General features: G+C 49.1%; 2 protein-coding genes across 2 annotated transcripts in view; one reads left to right on the top strand and one right to left on the bottom strand.

The window, feature by feature from the left end:
• The window catches only part of AMHR2 (anti-Mullerian hormone receptor type 2), a 119,874-nt gene that overhangs the window by 92,830 nt on the left and 8,952 nt on the right, over positions 1-18,092 (top strand). The gene's annotated exons all lie outside the window — the stretch shown is intronic.
• Positions 1,172-18,092, bottom strand: part of MAP3K12 (mitogen-activated protein kinase kinase kinase 12) — a 124,353-nt gene continuing 107,432 nt past the window's right edge. The window contains exons 11-14 of the mRNA XM_083599193.1: positions 15,187-15,742; positions 13,804-13,874; positions 10,971-11,244; positions 1,172-7,562 (exon numbers count right to left, since the gene is read on the bottom strand). Coding sequence (XP_083455319.1) covers positions 7,464-7,562; positions 10,971-11,244; positions 13,804-13,874; positions 15,187-15,742 — 1,000 coding nt within the window. The 3' untranslated portion in view covers positions 1,172-7,463. The remainder of the gene's footprint in view (positions 7,563-10,970; positions 11,245-13,803; positions 13,875-15,186; positions 15,743-18,092) is intronic.

The raw sequence follows: 18,092 nt of genomic DNA, 5'->3' as shown, positions 1-18,092 counted from the left end.
GTATCCAGTTGTCACAAGGCAGCTGAAACTAGGCCTGGGAACAGTTTCCTTGATTCCTGAAGAGAGTACACATTTCGTTAATTTCTCCATGTGTGGTGCAGTCTAAGACTTCAACTCCTACAGTCTTAGTCCCTGCTTGTCTGTTCATAATTTTGGGCTCCAGGAACTCTCTTCAATCTTGTGTCTGACCCCTGTGACTGGCTTTATGCCTCTCACTTGAGGCAGGATGGGGATCTGCAATGTTCAGGGGTTTCTATAACTCATCGGGGCCAGAGCTAACATTTGGCCAGGGCTCTTCATACCTCCCACAAAGCCCCTGTCTTCTCTCCCAGCTTGTTTCCTGTGCTAGCCAGCTAACTCCAATCCCCATGCTTTTTCACTTGATTTATTCTCTTTTCCATGTCTCTTACTTGCCAAAAGTTCTGAACTTGCCTATGGGAAACAAATTAAGTGTGATATAGATTCTTTATGTGTGTCGTTAAGTACTACTTCCAGTGTTGACTACAGTGGTACCTCGGGTTACAGACGCTTCAGGTTACAGATTCCACTAACCCAGAAACAGTACCTTGGGTTAAGAACTTTGCTTCAGGATGAGAACAGAAATCGCATGATGGTGCGGCAGCAGCAGGAGGCCCCATTAGCTAAAGTGGTACCTCAGGTTAAGAACAGACCTCCAGAATGAATTAAGTTCTTAACCTGAGGTACCACTGTATTCATTTGGCTGGCATACGAAATTGGAACTGAGGTTCTCTTCCTAGTGGCTGTAGGCAACTCAAAACAAACAAAAAAACCTTTGCTGGCATCACTTTGATTTTCTTAATGGGAGGGACAGCAAAGTTGGGCGCAGAAGCCCTGATTGTAACCATTGGCAATCTTAATTCTGCCGCTCCTCTGACTTCTGAGATTTTAGCAGCCAGTTATCCTTGCAGCTTCAAGTATATTTTTATAGCCATGGGGCTTGAAGCTTGCTTCAGAACAAGTACTTAAAGGTGAAGTGCTAAGAATTGGGAGCCTTGGCGATATTCAGCAGAGAGGACATCAGCCGAATGGAATGCCTTCCTCACTGGTACCTACCCCTCCTCTTTCTCCTCCCCTCCCCACTTAGCACATGCAATTTTGTGTTTGGAACCCTTGAGGAAAGCACAGGGCTACATTGAGAACATGCAAACGCTGAATACAAAATGGTCTTTAATTGAAATCTGCAGTGGCATTACTCATCTAGCAATGTTATTACCATACAGACATGATCTATCTTACAAGGGTGGATGTTAAAACAAGTGAGGAGGATGCACAGATCCAACGTGGTAGGAAGTATGGCTTCACCTAAGGGACTGAGAACTTTCCTTCCACAGGAAGAATGACAAACTGGGCTGGGAGTGGTCGGAATGGGTCGGATGTCATGCTCGCTGTGCAGCGCAGCCTTTTCTAGGGACCAAGATCTTGTGAGAGCCTGGCTAGGGGTGCGAAGGAATTAATGCAGCCAGGAAGAGCCTGAGCAGAGACCCTTGGGAAAGGACGAGGCACAAAGTCAACCCTAGCAGTTGAAAGTTCAGTATTGACAGGGGAGCTTCTCCACCTTGAGCTAATGTAAAATGGCTTGTATTATTTTCGTGGAGACTGGTTCTCAATAAGTGACAGTGTTGCAAAAGAGTACTTTCTTCATTCTGTCTGTGGCTGAATGCAGTTTGTGTTGCCTGATAATTCCGGTTGCCAGTGGGGTGCCCTGTGCATTTATGATAAAACTACGGTACATTTCTACTGCCAGGCTTTTGGTACAGAATTGTCTCCTCAGATAGCCAGCCCCTCTCCAAGATGTGAGACAGCAATCTCTCCCTGCTGTGCTACCTGATGATCTTTGAACTGGAGGTGCCAGTGGTTTGAACTTGTGACCTCATACATGGTAAGCATGTGCCCTGTTGCTGAAGCATGGCTGTCTACTAATCTGTTCTGGGGCAACTGCAAGCTGTTACGTCTCCATTTGAGGAGGCTGGTTCTCAGTACATTTTTAATCTGTTTTCCAACATGGCTCGCAAGACCCACAGAGCACAGTAAGGTGTTGTGTTAAGTGTAGCCTCTGGTGGTTAGGCGTCCAGTCTGTATCTGCTCAAAAAAATAAATTTTAAATATGCCACTTTGAAAGACTTAGCAACAGTACAGATGGTCAGAATGAAACAGCTAAAAGGCCTTCGAATCCTGCAAAACCTGGCACTGCATGTTCTAGAACTGCCTTTGGAAAACACTCTTTATTTTTGTGCCAAAAGTTGGGAGTTCAGAACCATGTGCAGCTTCATCAGATCAAAGGCCTATCGGGTCTAGGACTCTTGTCTTCAAAAGGGGCCAGCCAGACGTTCCTGGGATATTTGTCCCACCTACCCTGAGAACACATGATATGTTGAAACCATGATCTTGAAACAGATGCTCATTTGCTGTGTGAGATAGAGCCTAATGCATGTATGGCTCCTCTACCAATCGGGAACCCCAGCTGGTCAGGATTCCTGATTGGTTAGAGCAGCCCTAATATGCACAGCTGTACGGTCCTTTGTCCCTAATGCCAAATGTGTTTCCAGGGGGGTGCCTGGCCAGTGGATGTGTTCCCATCGGAGGGCATGTTCCCATTACCCTCTGATGTGTTCAGTGAATGCATGTAGGAAATCATATAAACACATGCATTACAAATTTGTAAAGTTTTTTTTTTATGTAACCAAAACAAATACCTTTAAAATAACCTGCCTTTGTTGCAATTTAATCTTGAATATATTAAAAAGGGGGTGTCTTTAAATCTAGAGAATTTTTATTGCCTTCCTTCCAACCCCTAACATTTCAAAATAACATTTCTTATCTTGTAGAGCTACCAAGGACATGCTCTTAACAATCAGTGCTCCATATCTGGAGGGGCAAGCTAGAAAGTGAAGTCTTCAAGCAGATATGCCAAACTTGAGCATACATGGGAAACCACTGTTAAGATCTTGCGACGGGAACTGAAATGACTAGCTGGGCTCTGCCTTAGAAAGGATCAAACCCTTCCAATTCAGGGAAAATTTAAACACGCCCTGACCTGCCATAATTTAGTCTATTTGGACTAAGAGGGGCAAGAAGCTACGATACACGTGAATTTTCAGAATTGCTGGTTTTTCATGGAGTTTTAATGAGACATTTTACATTTAAGATTACTTTGCCATCGTACGTCTTCAGGATGGGCCAAGCAGTATATTTAAACAAGATTATTGTGAACTGGCTGTGTTCTTTTAAATCTTTGTGAGATTTCCCATTGCACCGTTAGCAGAAGCTAGTTCAGATCCGCCCCCCCCCCCGCAAAATCTCACGCCTTGCTTGAAAGTCTGTGACAGGGAGGGCTTCTGGCTGCCCTTACTGCTGGGGAAGTATGTAGGGAGCAGCCTGTCTCCCGCTCTGGCCTTTGGTTGGAGTAACTCTACAGTATTGAACACTAAGCCTGTGAAAACTGCTGCCAGCTGGAGATTGGCTTGCAATGTCCTGTGTACCTAACTGCAGAGCTGGCACATTTCATACTCTTCCTACCTGCTGTTGGAGTTAATGGACTTTTTGGCACGATCCCTTTAGCCCATCTGTTCAGATGTCCTATAACTGAGCTCTTGCCTGGAAGACCTGGGGCCTCGAGGTGATGGAAGAAAGGGGCCCTGACATCTCAGGGAGGTTGTGCAATGGTTTGTCTTTACCTGCTAGCCAGTGCTGCTTACTTTCCCTGCTCACACCATCTACCAGGGGGGCACGTGGGGTCCACGAGACCCCAGTGGATACAGTACTGGTTGCATTATCACAGGGGCTGCAAGTTTTAAAGGGATTGACCAATTTTTCGTGGGGAGGTTCCCTCCTCCCTTTTAAAAACCTATTTAAACAAAGCAACAAATATTCAAGCATCTTGAAATCCTTTCTTTGCCCTGTGGGAAAAGCAATAGCTGTAACGATAACTGGAGCCGCCTGGAAGCAGAAAGGTGGTGCAAAATTGGGAGAACCTTAAAGTTTCCTTTTTTATTGAAAAGCATGTCGCTAGTCCTCATGTGTGAGGCTGCTGTGCAGCAAATGCACAGAAGATTCAAACATGTAGGTGGGGGCGTGGAGTGCTTGCTACTCCTAGCTGCCAGTGCCCACTGACTTCAAACTTTTATTGCTCTTTGCAGTTCTATGCATCCCTGTGGGCTAAAAAATTCTCTTCGATGGAAATTGGGTTTAAGTGCCAGATTCTGTTTAGCCAACAGAGGAGGTACAGCTGTGCAAAGAACAATATAGTAATACACACATCTCTTCTGCCAGTCTAAATAATAATAATAATAATAATAATAATAATAATAATAATAATAATAATAATAATAATAATAATTTATTTATACCCTGCCCATCTGGCTGAGTTTCCCCAACCACTCTGGGCCGGCTCCCAATCGAGTGTTAAAAACAATACAGCATTAAATATTAAAAACTTCCCTAAACAGGGCTGCCTTCAGATGTCTTTTAAAAAGAAGATAGCTGCTTATTTCCTTCACATCTGAAGGGAGGGTGTTCCACAGGGCGGGTGCCACTACCGAGAAGGCCCTCTGTCTGGTTCCCTGTAACCTCACTTCTCGCAATGAGGGAACCGCCAGAAGGCCCTCGGCGCTGGATCTCAGTGTCCGGGCTGAACGATGGGGGTGGAGACGCTCCTTCAGGTATACAGGACTGAGGCTGTTTAGGGCTTTAAAGGTCAGCACCAACACTTTGAATTGTGCTCGGAAACGTACTGGGAGCCAATGCAGATCTCTCAGGACCGGTGTTATGTGGTCCCGGCGGCCACTCCCAGTCACCAGTCTACCTGCCGCATTCTGAATTAATTGCAGTTTCCGGGTCACCTTCAAAGGTAGCCCCACATAGAGCGCATTGCAGTAGTCCAAGCGGGAGATAACTAGAGCATGCACCACTCTGGCAAGACAGTCCGCAGGCAGATAGGGTCGTAGCCTGCGTACCAGATGGAGCTGGTAGACAGCTGCCCGGGACACAGAATTAACCTGCTGAATTAGAGCTGAAGGAGACTGTCCACATGAGCCTAGCTGAAGAATGGGCTGCCTTCGTTTGCACTGTAGCAGATCAGATCCCTAAAGCAAAGCTGGTGTAGCAATGGCGCATGGGGGCCTTGGATTAGTGGGCAGTGGAAAAAAATTTCCCAGCATGCCACTGTTAGCACCACAGAAGGTGGAACAGCAGGTATACGGCAGGGGCTTCTGGAGGCTATAGGCTGCCTTACAACATCTCATGTCCCTAGTCAATCTGATTTAGCACCGTCAGTGGCAGCACCTCTCAAATCTGGCTCTAGCATGCTCAGGCTTCTGTTTTGCCACAGGCTGCTGTGTTAGGCTTGTGCAGCATCATGCAAAGCCTACTCCTGGTTGCACTGAATTCTCCCCACCAAAAGCTGCTGCATTCCCCCTTAAATAGGAAAAAAAAGCAGCTGCAGCAATAAAACCAGGCAAGGAAGGGCAGGCAACCCCTGCCCCCTTGTGGGCAGAAAGGGAATTAGCACCAGGGCAATGCTGCTGTCAAAACGGGCAGGTCTTTCGAACCGGAGCATGCATTGCGGTTAAAATGCCGGACTTGGTTTCCATTCTGCAGCTCGCGTCTGGGGAAGGCGAACAGGTGTGTAAGGGGAGAGGGCTTTTGACGATGGGAGAGAGCAACCCACAGCCAGCCCCTCCCAATAGAAGGAAATCAGATGGCCAAGCAGGGACACCTCCTGTTAACATGGTCACAAATCAAGCCAGGTGTATTTTGCAAGCATTCAGGTGCACTGTTATCTGTTTCGCTGCTGTTCTGGTAAGGACTGTGAGCAAGGATCTGGCAGGAGGCAGAATGTGCACTGGAGGGGGGACCCCCCCATATGCAAATAAGCTGGGCAGGGGGTGTCACAAAAGCCACAGCTCATAGTGCTAGTGAGCAGAGGAAGACATTTTTTAGCCAGTTCAGCTTTGTTTCAGGAACTCGTCTCTTTCCCAGTAGTCTCGGCTTAGTTGTCCCCCACCTCTGCCACCCAGGCTGCTTTGTCAAAATGGCAGAGGGTGGGCGGGGGGAAAATGTGCTGGTCCCAAAATCTGTGGCTGAGAAACCCTGCCTTAGTTCATCTTTTTGCACCAGGACCGGGTTTTCCCCTCTCTCTTTTTTAAAAAGCCCTTTCGCGTCCACCCCTGCGCTAAGCTCTCACACCCTTGGTGTTTTTAACCAAACACAAATAAACGACAAACGTGAAAGGAGAGGGACATATTTCTCCAAACCAGGACCTTCACCTGAGAAACCAAGAGGAAAGGGGATTCTTCCTCGCGGGGGTACGCTCAACAGACTCCCCTTCTCCCCTTTTTAAGCGTTAAAAGGCTTTCGCCAGAATCGAGCGTTGGGATCGGAAATCCCAATTCCTGCCTTGTCCGTCCGTGCGCACGATCTCTCTATCTGCTTCCCTCCCCGCTCCCCCCCCCGTTACACAGACCCATCTGACAGAGACACGTGTTAAGTGCAAATGTAAACATTTCTCGTTATAAATTAAAAAATAAATAAATTACTTGAAAAGTGCAGTGCATGTTGGTGCCAGCAGGGGAGAAATGGAGCAGGTTTTTCCCCCCATTCCACCATTGGAATGGGCCACATCAAGTGTGTGTGTGTGTGTTTGTGTGTGTGTCCGTGTGTGTGTGTGTACACATATATACAGTATGGGAGGGAGGGAGGAAGGAAGGAAGGACTGTTGGAAGAGAAGAGGGCTTCTTGCGCTCAGGCTTTGGTTGTTACTTTTGGGGAGGGCTATATTGGGGGCAAGGGGAAGGAAAACAACTTATTCCCAAGCTCTGGGTAGGGGGAGGTTTCCGTGCTGACTGCGGCCCAAACATGCATTGAGTCCAGATCAGAAACAGTCTGGCACCTGGCATGTGCCTGGTCCAGCTAAGATGTTTGAGCCTTGCCAGTGCGCCGAGAGCTCCTTGCCGCTTCCTTTGGTAGACGAACGCACCATTCCCCAGCCTGGGTCTTCCCTTTCCGCCCATCGCGGACTCCCTGGGCCTGGTTAGAGCTCGTTGGTCCTCTGCTGGGGCCCACAATGTCCAGGACTCTTGAGGCAGCAGAACAGAAGGGATTGACTCTGCTTTCTGTGTGTATCGAAGGCCTCTCCTGCTTAGTTGCGGGGCCGACGGCTGCAGGGTTTGCGTGTCCGTTTGTTCCACGTCTCCAGCTGCCCCAAGTGAAAACTGCAAGCCCCGGTGGCAGGGAAGAGGCCCTCGACCCCACAACCAGTCCAGAAGAAGGCAGGGACGGGACGCAGGGATGAGGCGCACTGGCTCTCCTTCCAGAGATTATGAGATATATAGATTTATATAGAGCTTTTATAGATTATTTATATAAATATCTGGGGAGGTGGTCGTGGTGCAGGGAAGGGCCAGGGGTCTGTACAACCTGGGGAAGGAAAAGCCAAACGGGTGCAATCACAAACTGGGCATGTCCTGAAGTCTCTGCATCTCCCCGCTGCCTGAATGGTCCAGTTCGGCACTGTCGCAGTCCGAATCCTCGTAGGCAGCCGCGTCCTGGAATGAGAGGGAGAGGGTGAGGAAATCGGGGCATTTGGAGAAATAATACCCAATAATATAATAATAATAATTTATTATTTATACCCAGCCCACCCGGCTGGGTTTCCCCAGCCCCTCTGAGTGGCTCCCAACAAAATACTAAAAACACAATTGTCAGGGACTCAGGAGCAGGAGCACAGGGGAGAGAGGAAATAGAGAGCAAAGGGGAAGAATCCGAGGGCAGCGTAGGGGAGTATGACAGTGGCCCGAGAGATTCCATGAGCTTCTCCAGCGAATCAGAAGATTCCCAGAAGGGGGCGCCTATGGTCAGGGCAAGGGGGGTCCCAGGGGGGACGCACCAGAAACAAGGAGACAGAGGGGAACCCCAAAGCAGCAGTGGAGGATCGGGACCAGTTTCCCCACCAGAGCGTAGTGGGGGGGAAGAGTCACATGTGTCAGGGCCAGCGTCTCCTCCAGCGGGGAGAGAAAGTGAGTCAGGGCTGACCATGCCTCCAACGGAGGGGAGGTCAGTTGCAGCTAGCCCACCCGAAGGGGGAAGCAGTGACAGCAGCAGCAGTGAAACGGTCAAGAGAAAAGTTACCGGCTGGGCGCGCGCGTCCTTTGTGAGCTGGGACCTTGGGCAGCTCTGACAACAATAAAACATCAAACATTAAAAACCTCCCTATACAGGGCTGCCCTCAGAGGTCTTCTAAAAGGCAGATAGAGTGGTACCTCTGGATACAAATGCTTCTGGTTACAAACGCTTCAAGTTACGAGCTCTGCTAGCCTGGAGGTACCTTCTCTTGGTTGCGAACTTTGCCCAGGATGCGAACGGAAATCGTTCGCAGCAGGAGGCCCCATTAGCAAAAGCGCGCCTCAGGAACGAATTAAGTTCATAACCAGAGGTACCATTGTAGTTGTTTATTTCTTTTTTTATATATAAATATTTATTAGATTTTCCAATTTTATACAGACACAAAAAGAAAAAGAAAAAGAAAAATATTAAAAACAAGTCAATTTCAGTAACAATTTTTCAATAACATGTTTTTTTGACTTCCTCATACCTCCCCTTCTTGTTTTCTAGTTCAACTTGTTAATCCAGCAAATCCTAATCTCTTAACATTCCTTTTTTAAATTCATAACCAGAGGTACCATTGTAGTTGTTTATTTCCTTGGCATCTGAAGGGAGGGCGTTCCACAGGGCGGGTGCCACTACCAAGAAGGCCCTGTGGTTCCCTGTAACTTCGCTTCTTGCAGTGAGGGAACCGCCAGAAGGCCCTCGGTGCTGGACCTCAGTGTCCGGGCTGAACGATGGGGGTGGAGATGCTCCTTCAGATATACTGGACCAAGGCCGTTTAGGGCTTTAAAGGTCAGCACCAACACTTTGAATTGTGCTCAGAAACGTACTGGGAGCCAATGTAGGTCTTTCAAGACCAGTGTTATATGGCGACCACTCCCACTCACCAGTCCAGCTGCCGCATTCTGGATTAATTGTAGTTTCCAAGTCACCTTCAAAGGTAGCCCCATGTAGAGCGCAGTGCAGTCCAAGTGGGAGATAACTAGAGCATGCACCACTCTGGCAAGACAGTCCGCAGGCAGGTAGGGTCTCAGCTTGCATACCAGGTGGAGCTGGTAGACAGCTGCCCTGGACACGGAATTGACCTGCGCCTCCATGGACAGCTGTGAGTCCAAAATGACTCCCAGTCTGCGCACCTGGTCCTTCAGGGGCACAGTTACCCCATGCAGGACCAGAGAGTCTTCCATACCCGCCCGCCCCCTGTTCCCCCAAAACAGTACTTCTGCCTTGTCAGGATTCAACCTCAAACTGTTTGCCGCCATGCATCCTCCAACCGCCTCCAGACACTCACACAGGACCTTCAATGCCTTCTCTGGTTCTGATTTAAAAGAGAGGTAGAGCTGGGTATCATCTGCCTACTGATGAACACCCAGCATGAGGCTACCTGTGGCCCTGAATTGGGCTGCAAGGAAGAAGCTTTAACCAATGCTCTGCTGGATCAGGCCAGTCCCTCACCTAGTCCAGCATCCTGTTCTTACAGTGGCCAACCAGATGTCTGAGGAAAGAGCGCAAGCAGGACATCATTGCAACAACACTCCCCTCGATCTGATACTTAGAAGCATACCGCCTCTTGACGGTAGAGGCAGAGCATAGCGGTCACGACTAGTAGCCACTGATAGACTTATCCTCCTTGAATGCATTTAATCCTCTTTCAAAATGGCCATCGTTGCCCCTTGTGGACATGAGTTCCACAGCTTAACTATGCCCTGCATGAAGAAGTTTTTGTCTGTCCTGAATCTCCCGACATTCAGCTTCACCGGATGTTCAAACATTGCTGTGAGAGAGGGAGGAAACCTTTTTCTGCCCACTTCCATCATACCAGTGCATACTCATCATTAAAGCTGGGATGGGGGACCTGGGACCTTCCAGATGCGACTGGACCATGGCTCCCACTGTCCCTAGTGAGTGAGCCCAGGGCTGACGTCATTTGCAGCCCAGCAACCTCGATGCGGGTGGCGCTGTGGGTTAAACCACAGAGCCTAGGGCTTGCCGATCAGAAGGTCAGCGGTTCGATTCCCCACGACGGAGTGAGCTTCCGTTGCTCGGTCCCTGCTCCTGCCAACCTAGCAGTTCAAAAGCACGTCAAAGTGCAAGTAGATAAATAGGTATCACTCTGGTGGGAAGGTAAATGGCGTTTCTGTGCGCTGCTCTGGTCCGCCAGAAGCGGCTCAGTCATGCTGACCACATGACCCGGAAGCTGTACGCCGGCTCCCTCGGCCAATAAAGCGAGATGAGCGCCGCAACCCCAGAGTCGGCCGCAACTGGACCTAATGGTCAGGGGTCCTTTTACCTTTACTTTTAACTTTGAGAGGGCAGCAGGATCCTTTAAAGCAAATATTCCACACCCAGAAAAATGAAAAAGCTAATCTTGCATGTGATCCACATTTAGGTTCCTTCTGCTAGGCGCAGGGAAGGGCAAAGGGTTTGTCAGGGAGAGGGGTTGAACGCTGGCAATCTCACTCGGTTCTCTTTCTGGCTTGGGAACTTTTTACAAAGAGGCGGCCCTCCTATGCAGCTTGAAATTTAATGATGTAAAAATAAAATAGCGAGCCAATCCACTCACAAGGCTGAATTCTGTCCGCTTCCACGTTTGCTGATGGTGCAGTCTTATGCACATTAACAACAGACCAGAAGCCACCAAAACCAGTAGGTGCAGGAACAGGCAACGGCCTTCAGGGCTGCAGGTAACCTACATTTTGGGCTTTCCTGCCCCAGTAAAAGTGACCTCGCAGCCTTCTCAAAGCTCCTGCATCGCCCAGGTTCACCACCAGGGGGAAACCCACAGGAAAAACAAAGTCCTGGCAGCTGAAATGGATGCCAGCACCCTGCCATTCTCGCACTGCACCCACCTCTCCAGGGTTCTGCTCTGCACTGAGCTGGCGTTTGACAAGCTGGATGGCCGCCTCCTTTTCGGACAGCCCGTCCGAGTGCCCCAGGATGTCGTCATCCGAGCGCTCGGCATCCAGGCGTTCGTCTGTGTTGGTGCTGGCCACATCTGGCGTGCCGCCGCTGTGGGATGCTGTGGTGCCCTCGCTGGCAGTGCCCTCCTCGCCGTCCCCATCGGAGAAGTTCTCGGAGCTGAAAGTGGAGAGCGACTGCCGCTTGCTCATTGCCTGAGGCCACCTGGGTCAGGTGTGTGAGAGAGAGAAAATATGAAGCCCTCTGGCAACATGGACCCATGATGTGTGGCAGTGGGGGTGCCAGGCTAGTCAACCTCACTGGCCTCCAACTCAGCCACCGTGGCCATGGCCAGATTTAGGTTTGATGAGGCCCTCATCTACTGAAGGTAATGGGGCCCTTTATATGTCCAGCCGTCCTTTGTCAACTACAAATTGTCTTTTTGTGTGTGTGTTGAATATAGGGGACGCGGGTGTCACAGAGCCTAGGACTTGCTGATCAGAAGGTCGGCGGTTCTAATCCCCGCCACGGGGTGAGCTCCCGTTGCTCGGTCCCTGCTCCTGCCCACCTAGCAGTTCGAAAGCACGGGAAGGTAAACGGCGTTTCCGTGCGCTGCTCTGGTTCGTCAGAAGCGGCTTAGTTATGATCATCACATGACCCAGAAGCTGTATGCCGGCTCCGTCAGCCAATAAAGCGAGATGAGTGCCGCAACCCCAGAGTCGGCCACGGCTGGACCTAATTGTCAGGGGTCCCTTTACCTTTAGCTTTACATGCTATACAGTCATACCTCGGGTTACAGACACTTCAAGTTGCGCAATTTCGGGTTGCACACTGTGCTGAACCTGGAAGTACCAGAACGGGTTACTTCTGGGTTTCGGTGCTTGCACATGTGCACAAGCGCTAAATTGCGCTTTGTGCATGTGCAGAAGTGCCGAATCGCGACCCGCGCGTGCGCAGACGCGGCACTGCAGGTTGCGGACGCTGCGGGTTGTGAATGTGCTTCCCACACAGATCACGTTCGCAACCCGAGCGCCCACTGTATGATAATTTATGGACCTAATAGGTATCTCAAGCCATTTGCACATAACAAATAGGAGCCTACACAACACAAAATACTGTTGCTGTATGTAGGTTTTATTTTGTTTTTTATCTTATATTTTGGAAATGTACATCCAGTTTTCTTTCCCTTTAAATTTTTTGGGGGCCCCCAAGAGAGTTGGGCCCGAAGCTATAGCTTGTTTAGCTTATACGCAAATCTGGCACTGACCGTGGCCCATGGTCAGAGATGGGAGCTGGAGTCCCACAAAATGTGGAGGGTACCATGTTGGCTACATCCCTGAGCTATGGGATGGCTACACCCAGGGAATGTGTGTCTGCATTAAGGAACGGTTTCCTGGTTGTCTAAGCGGTTTGCCCGTTGAACAGACTGCCTTGGAAGATGCAGGTCATCCGATTTTAAAACGGACTAATGAGTATTATACATAGGTAAAAGAGGATTTCCTCTACAGTATTCAACTTTTTTGAGGAAAGGTTATAATCGTGTATAAAAGTCAGAATAGAAATTGGTACAGTGGCACCTCATGTTACGTACTTAATCCATTCCGGAGGTCTGTTCGTAACAGGAAACCGCTCGTAACATGAGGTGCGCTTTCGCTAATGGCGCCTCCCACTGCTGCCACACTGCCAGAGCGCAACTTCTGCTCGCAACCTGGGGCAAAGTTCGCAACAAGGGGCATCTACTTCTGGGTTAGCGGAGCGCGTAACCCGCAGCGTTCATAAGGGGGACGGTACGTAACACGAGGTACCACTGTACTTGTTCATGCAATGTGATGGGAGATGGGATGAGTGGATTTTGAAATGAAAATTGGAAAAGATATTGTACTTGGGACAGCAACGAGGGGAGGAAATGAATCGATTTATAGTGGTACCTCAGTTTTCGAATGTAACCTGTTCTGGAAGACCATTCGACTTCTGAAACGTTTGAAAACTGAAGTATTAATTTCCGAAAGCATTTACATCCGGAAAACTCAATATGGAAGCTGCGTGGCACGTTTGGCTTTTGAAAAGCTTTCGAAAACCGACACAGTTCTGGGTTTTCGGCATTCGAAAGTTGAAATTTCGACGTCTGAGACGTTTGAAAACCGAGGTACCACTGTATTTCAGTCACTGACCAGAGTGCCAGAGGGAGGAAAAAAGAAAGAACATACGGAGGTGGAAAGTCAGCTTTTAAATTTGTATTAATTTGTTTTTTAAAAAAGAGGAAGGAAGGTGCAGGCCATCCATCAAAGCGTTTTTCAGTAGATGCTGAGCGGCCACTTCACCTATCAAGAACAATTCTCTCCAGCAGGGAACAGGCCCTCACAACCAGTGCACAACTGACAGATGATTTCAGCTGAGGGTTGGGGAAGAATGGCCTTGTGGGCCACACTCAATCCCTTGACTGACTTGTTATTGCATTGTAGGGGGTTGGACTAGATGACCCTTAGGGTCCCTTCCAACTCCACAACCTTATGATTCTAAGACTGGCTCCTGGGCCAGAGGTTCCCCTACCCCTGAGGTGCACTAATGACACAAAATAAATAAACAACAGGAGCCTGCCAGATGGGTCCAAAGCCAGTTGTGTGAAGACATTTCTTTCACCTGTTCTGACTCCTCCAGCTTCATAGTAATGTCTGATCTACTGTTGCACAGAGATTGATTCTATTGTGAGTGTGTGTGGGGACTCGGGGCTAACCACCCCCATCTTCCACCAGTCGTACTGGGCTAACCCAGGCAAACACTCACCTTTGCCGGAGAGGGAGCTCGACTTCGCTGTCTACCTCGCCTTCCTCCTCCTCCGAGGAGACCCCGCGCTTCTGAGCCGAGAAGAAGGGAGAAAAAAAGGAACTATGTCATGGCTAAAATGAGACTGGAGTAAACAAAACCCACCAACCTCCCAAGATTCTTAAAAAACCATATTCCACCATTTTCAGTGCTATTGCGGCAGCTAGACTGGTGACTGGGAGTGCCCGCCGGGACCACATAACACCTGAGAGATCTGCATTGGCTCCCAGTACGTTTCCGAGCACAATTCAAAGTGCTGGTGCTGACCTTGAAAGCCCTAAACGGCCTCGGTCCTGTATACCTGGAGGAGCGTCTCCACCCCCATCGTTCAGCCCAGACACTGAGATCCAGCGCCGAGGGCCTTCTGGTGGTTCCCTCATTGCGAGAAGTGAGGTTACAGGGAACCAGATAGAGGGTCTTCTCGGTAGTGGCGCCCACCCTGTGGAACACCCTTCCACCAGATGTGAAGGAAATAAGCAGCTATCCTATCTTTAAAAGAGATCTGAAGGCAACCCTGTTTAGGGAAGTTTTTAATGCTTAGTGCTGTACTGTTTTTAACATTTGATTGGGAGCCGCCCAGAGTGGCTGGGGAGACTCAGCCAGATGGGCGGGGTATAAATAAATTATTATTATTATTATTATTATTATTATTATTATTATTATTATTACTCATACTCTTACTCTTACTCTTACTATTATTATTGGATTTTGGGGCCGTGATCCAAACAGACATGCACGTGGCACTCAGAAACAGATTTTGAATAGCTGGCTGGCAGTGTTTCGAACCTCTCACCTGTGCAAGCTGTCAATGGTTCCCTTTTTTAAAGGGAATTTCCCTTATTCCAAATAGGATTCCTCGCAAGAAAAGGGAAAAGTTGACAGCTATGCACCTGTGCTTCACAGCCACAGCTCCAGCTGAGGCAGGGCAATCGCATGCACACAGCACCTACTTAAATGTGCGACTTCCCAGACAAGTAGATAAAAGATGTGCAAAAGTCAACTATGTTGACCATATGGATGGAAAAGGGCTGGATTGAGCAAACAACCCTGTTGCCCGAAATGAATCAACAAGCCTTTTTTAGGGGAAAAGCATCTCCTTCTGTTAGGATTTCATTCTCCTGTTGCTTGGATCATGTGGTCCTTATTTACAGTCCACACTGCTGGGACTCGAATAAAATATTGGGCAGGGCGTAAGCCCCACCCTGCAGAATTGATCACAAAATGTGGTGTATGCACACCATTTGAATGGAAATGCCCACCAATTTTGGAAGGGGGCAAAGAGACCTCAGCCCCTAGGAACTGGCTCCTATGGAGGGAAGGAAGAGCGCCCCCTGCCCGCCCTACCTGACTCCGGGTGACGGCTGCCCGATACAACATGGCGGCTGGCGTGAGGTGCTGGGATTGTGGTGCGGCCGCTGCCCGGCTGCCCCTGCCCTGCTCCCGCTCGGCTTCCTCTCCCGGCTGCAGCCTGGCCTTCCCTGGGGGGCCCACGGCGCCTTGTCGTGAAGAGGGTGACTCGGGGCTGCTGGAGCAGGGGACGGAGGCCGTGTCTTCGCTGGGCGTCTCGCTGCAGGGCTGCTCGGCTGGCGGGGATTCGGGGCCGGCCGCCCCCTTGCGGCCTTCGGCTCCCAGGGTGGTGGAGATGAGGTCGGGGCTGGAAGACGACATCTTGCGCAGCAGGAGGTCGTGCTGGAGCCCCCTGAGGGCTGCGCAGGGCTCTAGGCGCTTGGCTCCCCCCGGATCGGCCAGCTCCCCACAGCTGCCTCGGGTGCTGACCTTGCGGTAGCGCGACTTTGCCCGGCGGCTGCGCCCGGGGGACGGGGGCCCTTTCTGGCACACGGGGATGGCAAGCTGGGGCAGGGTGGGGTCCATGATCACCTCCGTCTTCAGAATGTCAGGCCTGTGGAAGAGAACAATTGTGGCATAATAATAATAATAATAATAATAATTTATTTATACCCCACCCATCTGGCTGAGTTTCCCCAGCCACTCTGGGCGGCTTCCAATCAAGTGTTAAAAACAGTACAGCATTAAATATTAAAAACTTCCCTAAACAGGGCTGCCTTCAGATGTCTTTTAAAGATAGGATAGCTGCTTATTTCCTTCACATCTGAAGGGAGGGCGTTCCACGGGGCGGGTGCCACTACTGAGAAGGCCCTCTGTCTGGTTCCCTGTAACCTCACTTCTCGCAGTGAGGGAACCGCCAGAAGGCCCTCGGCGCTGGACCTCAGTGTCCGGGCTGAATGATGGGGGTGGAGACGCTCCTTCAGGTATACAGGACCAAGGCCGTTTAGGACTTTAAAGGGCAACACCAACACTTTGAATTATGCTCGGAAACGTACTGGGAGCCAATGTAGGTCTTTCAAGACCCGTGTTATGTGGTCTCCGCGGCCACTCCCAGTCACCAGTCTAGCTGCCGCTTTCTGGATTAACTGCAGTTTCCGGGTCACCTTCAAAGGTAGCCCCACGTAGAGCGCATTGCAGTAGTCCAAGCGGGAGATAACTAGAGCATGCACCACTCTGGCAAGACAGTCCACAGGCAGGTAGGGTCTCAGCTTGCACACCAGATGGAGCTGTTGGACCTCAGTTGTTTCAGTTTGACCTTTTACAGCAGCAATGGGGAGCCCCGGCTTTGGGAGTTCAATTCTCCAGCCCTCTCTGTCTGCCCCTCAGGGTTCTCTGCAGGCCATACCCCATGCTGGCCCCTCTTTGCATCTCCCTTGGACTCTGATAATGCTGCCTTGCCTGAATGGAGGATGGTGTGTGTGTCTGTGTGCATAAAAACTTACCTCAAGGACCACCTCTCCCCATACAAACTGACCTGGACCCTGAGATCAACATCTGAGGCCCTTTATTGTGTGCCTCCTCCATGTGAGGTTCAGAGGGTGGCGAGGCCTTTTCCGTGGTGGCTCCCAGTTTGTGGAATGCTCTCCCCAGGGTGACTCGCCTGGCACCTTCATTGCATATACAGTGGAACGTTGGCCGTCAAACATCTCTGTTGACGCATGTTTCGGCTTTCGACGCCAAAAACCTGGAAGTAACTGCTTCAGTTTTTGAACAATTTTCGGAAGCTGAATGGGCCACATGGCTTCCGTTTTGAGTTTCCCTATTATATTGAGGCTTCCGCTTTCAGTTTTCGAACGTTGTGGAAGTCCAATGGTCTCCCGGAACCGATTATGTTCAAAAACCGAGGTTCCACTGTATTTAGATGCCAGGCAAAAACATTCCTCTTCAACCAGGCCTTTGGCTGATTAATATTCTACAACCTTTTAAAATGTGTCTGTAGGAAGGGGGTGTTATTGTTTTGCGGTTTTCTTTTACTTATTTTTATGTTTTTATCCTGTTTTGTACTCTGCGAACTGAAGGGTGATCTATAAATCTAATACCCAACAATGCATGTGGCCCCCAGAAAGTTGCCTGGAAGGGAATCAGGCCTTTGGGGTGAAAAATTGTCCCCCATGCTGTCAGCATCCCCTGTTGGGTCTTGTTTTGTTGTTCCTGGTTTGCTTTATTGATTTTCATGCTCTTTTACTGTCACTGATGTCATATTCCTCCAATTATTTTTACTGATTTTATATGCTACCTTTCCTTTCGGGAAGATACCAAGACCATTTGCAAGCAAATAAAAGCCAGCAAACAAAGGAACAAATAGAAAACTGATTATAAAAATATATAGCTACTCCTAATTAGAATACATAGTGAAACAGTTTCATCAAAACACCTGTAATTTTAAGCCGTATTTTAATTAACTGTTTGTTTGTTTGTTTGTTTGTTGTTGTTGTTTTCTATTACATTTTATTGTAATTTATATTTGGTGTTAGCAGCCCTGAGCCTGGCCCTGGCCGCGAGGGCGGGGTATAAATAAAATATTATTATTATTATTATTATTAATACTAGTAATAATAATTAAGATCTATAATAAACAAGCCCATGAACCAGCATAATAGTTAAAACAGTTAAAAGAACAATTAAAGTGGGAGGTTCAAGTCAGGAGATCAGGGGAATGCTTGCTAAACAGGTGTGTCTTCAAGAACCGGCGGAATGCCAATACAGATGAGGCCTCTCACATTTCACATTTCCACAACAATGGTGCCACTAGAGAAAAAGCCTGCCAAGCCGATAGTTATCAGGTTGTAGCAAAATAACCAGTTCCATTTGTTGAGCTTAATGCACTGAAGCCGTGCTTCCTGGTCACTGGAAATTATTTCCTGCCTTCATTTGCGTTTTGAGATTCCACCAAATACTGACCA

Source organism: Podarcis filfolensis (assembly GCF_964270895.1).
Source record: "Podarcis filfolensis genome assembly, chromosome: 2".
In the NCBI taxonomy this organism is placed as follows: Eukaryota; Metazoa; Chordata; class Lepidosauria; order Squamata; family Lacertidae; genus Podarcis; species Podarcis filfolensis.
Note: the sequence above shows the minus strand (reverse complement) of the source record. Positions and strands in the feature narration are given on the sequence as shown.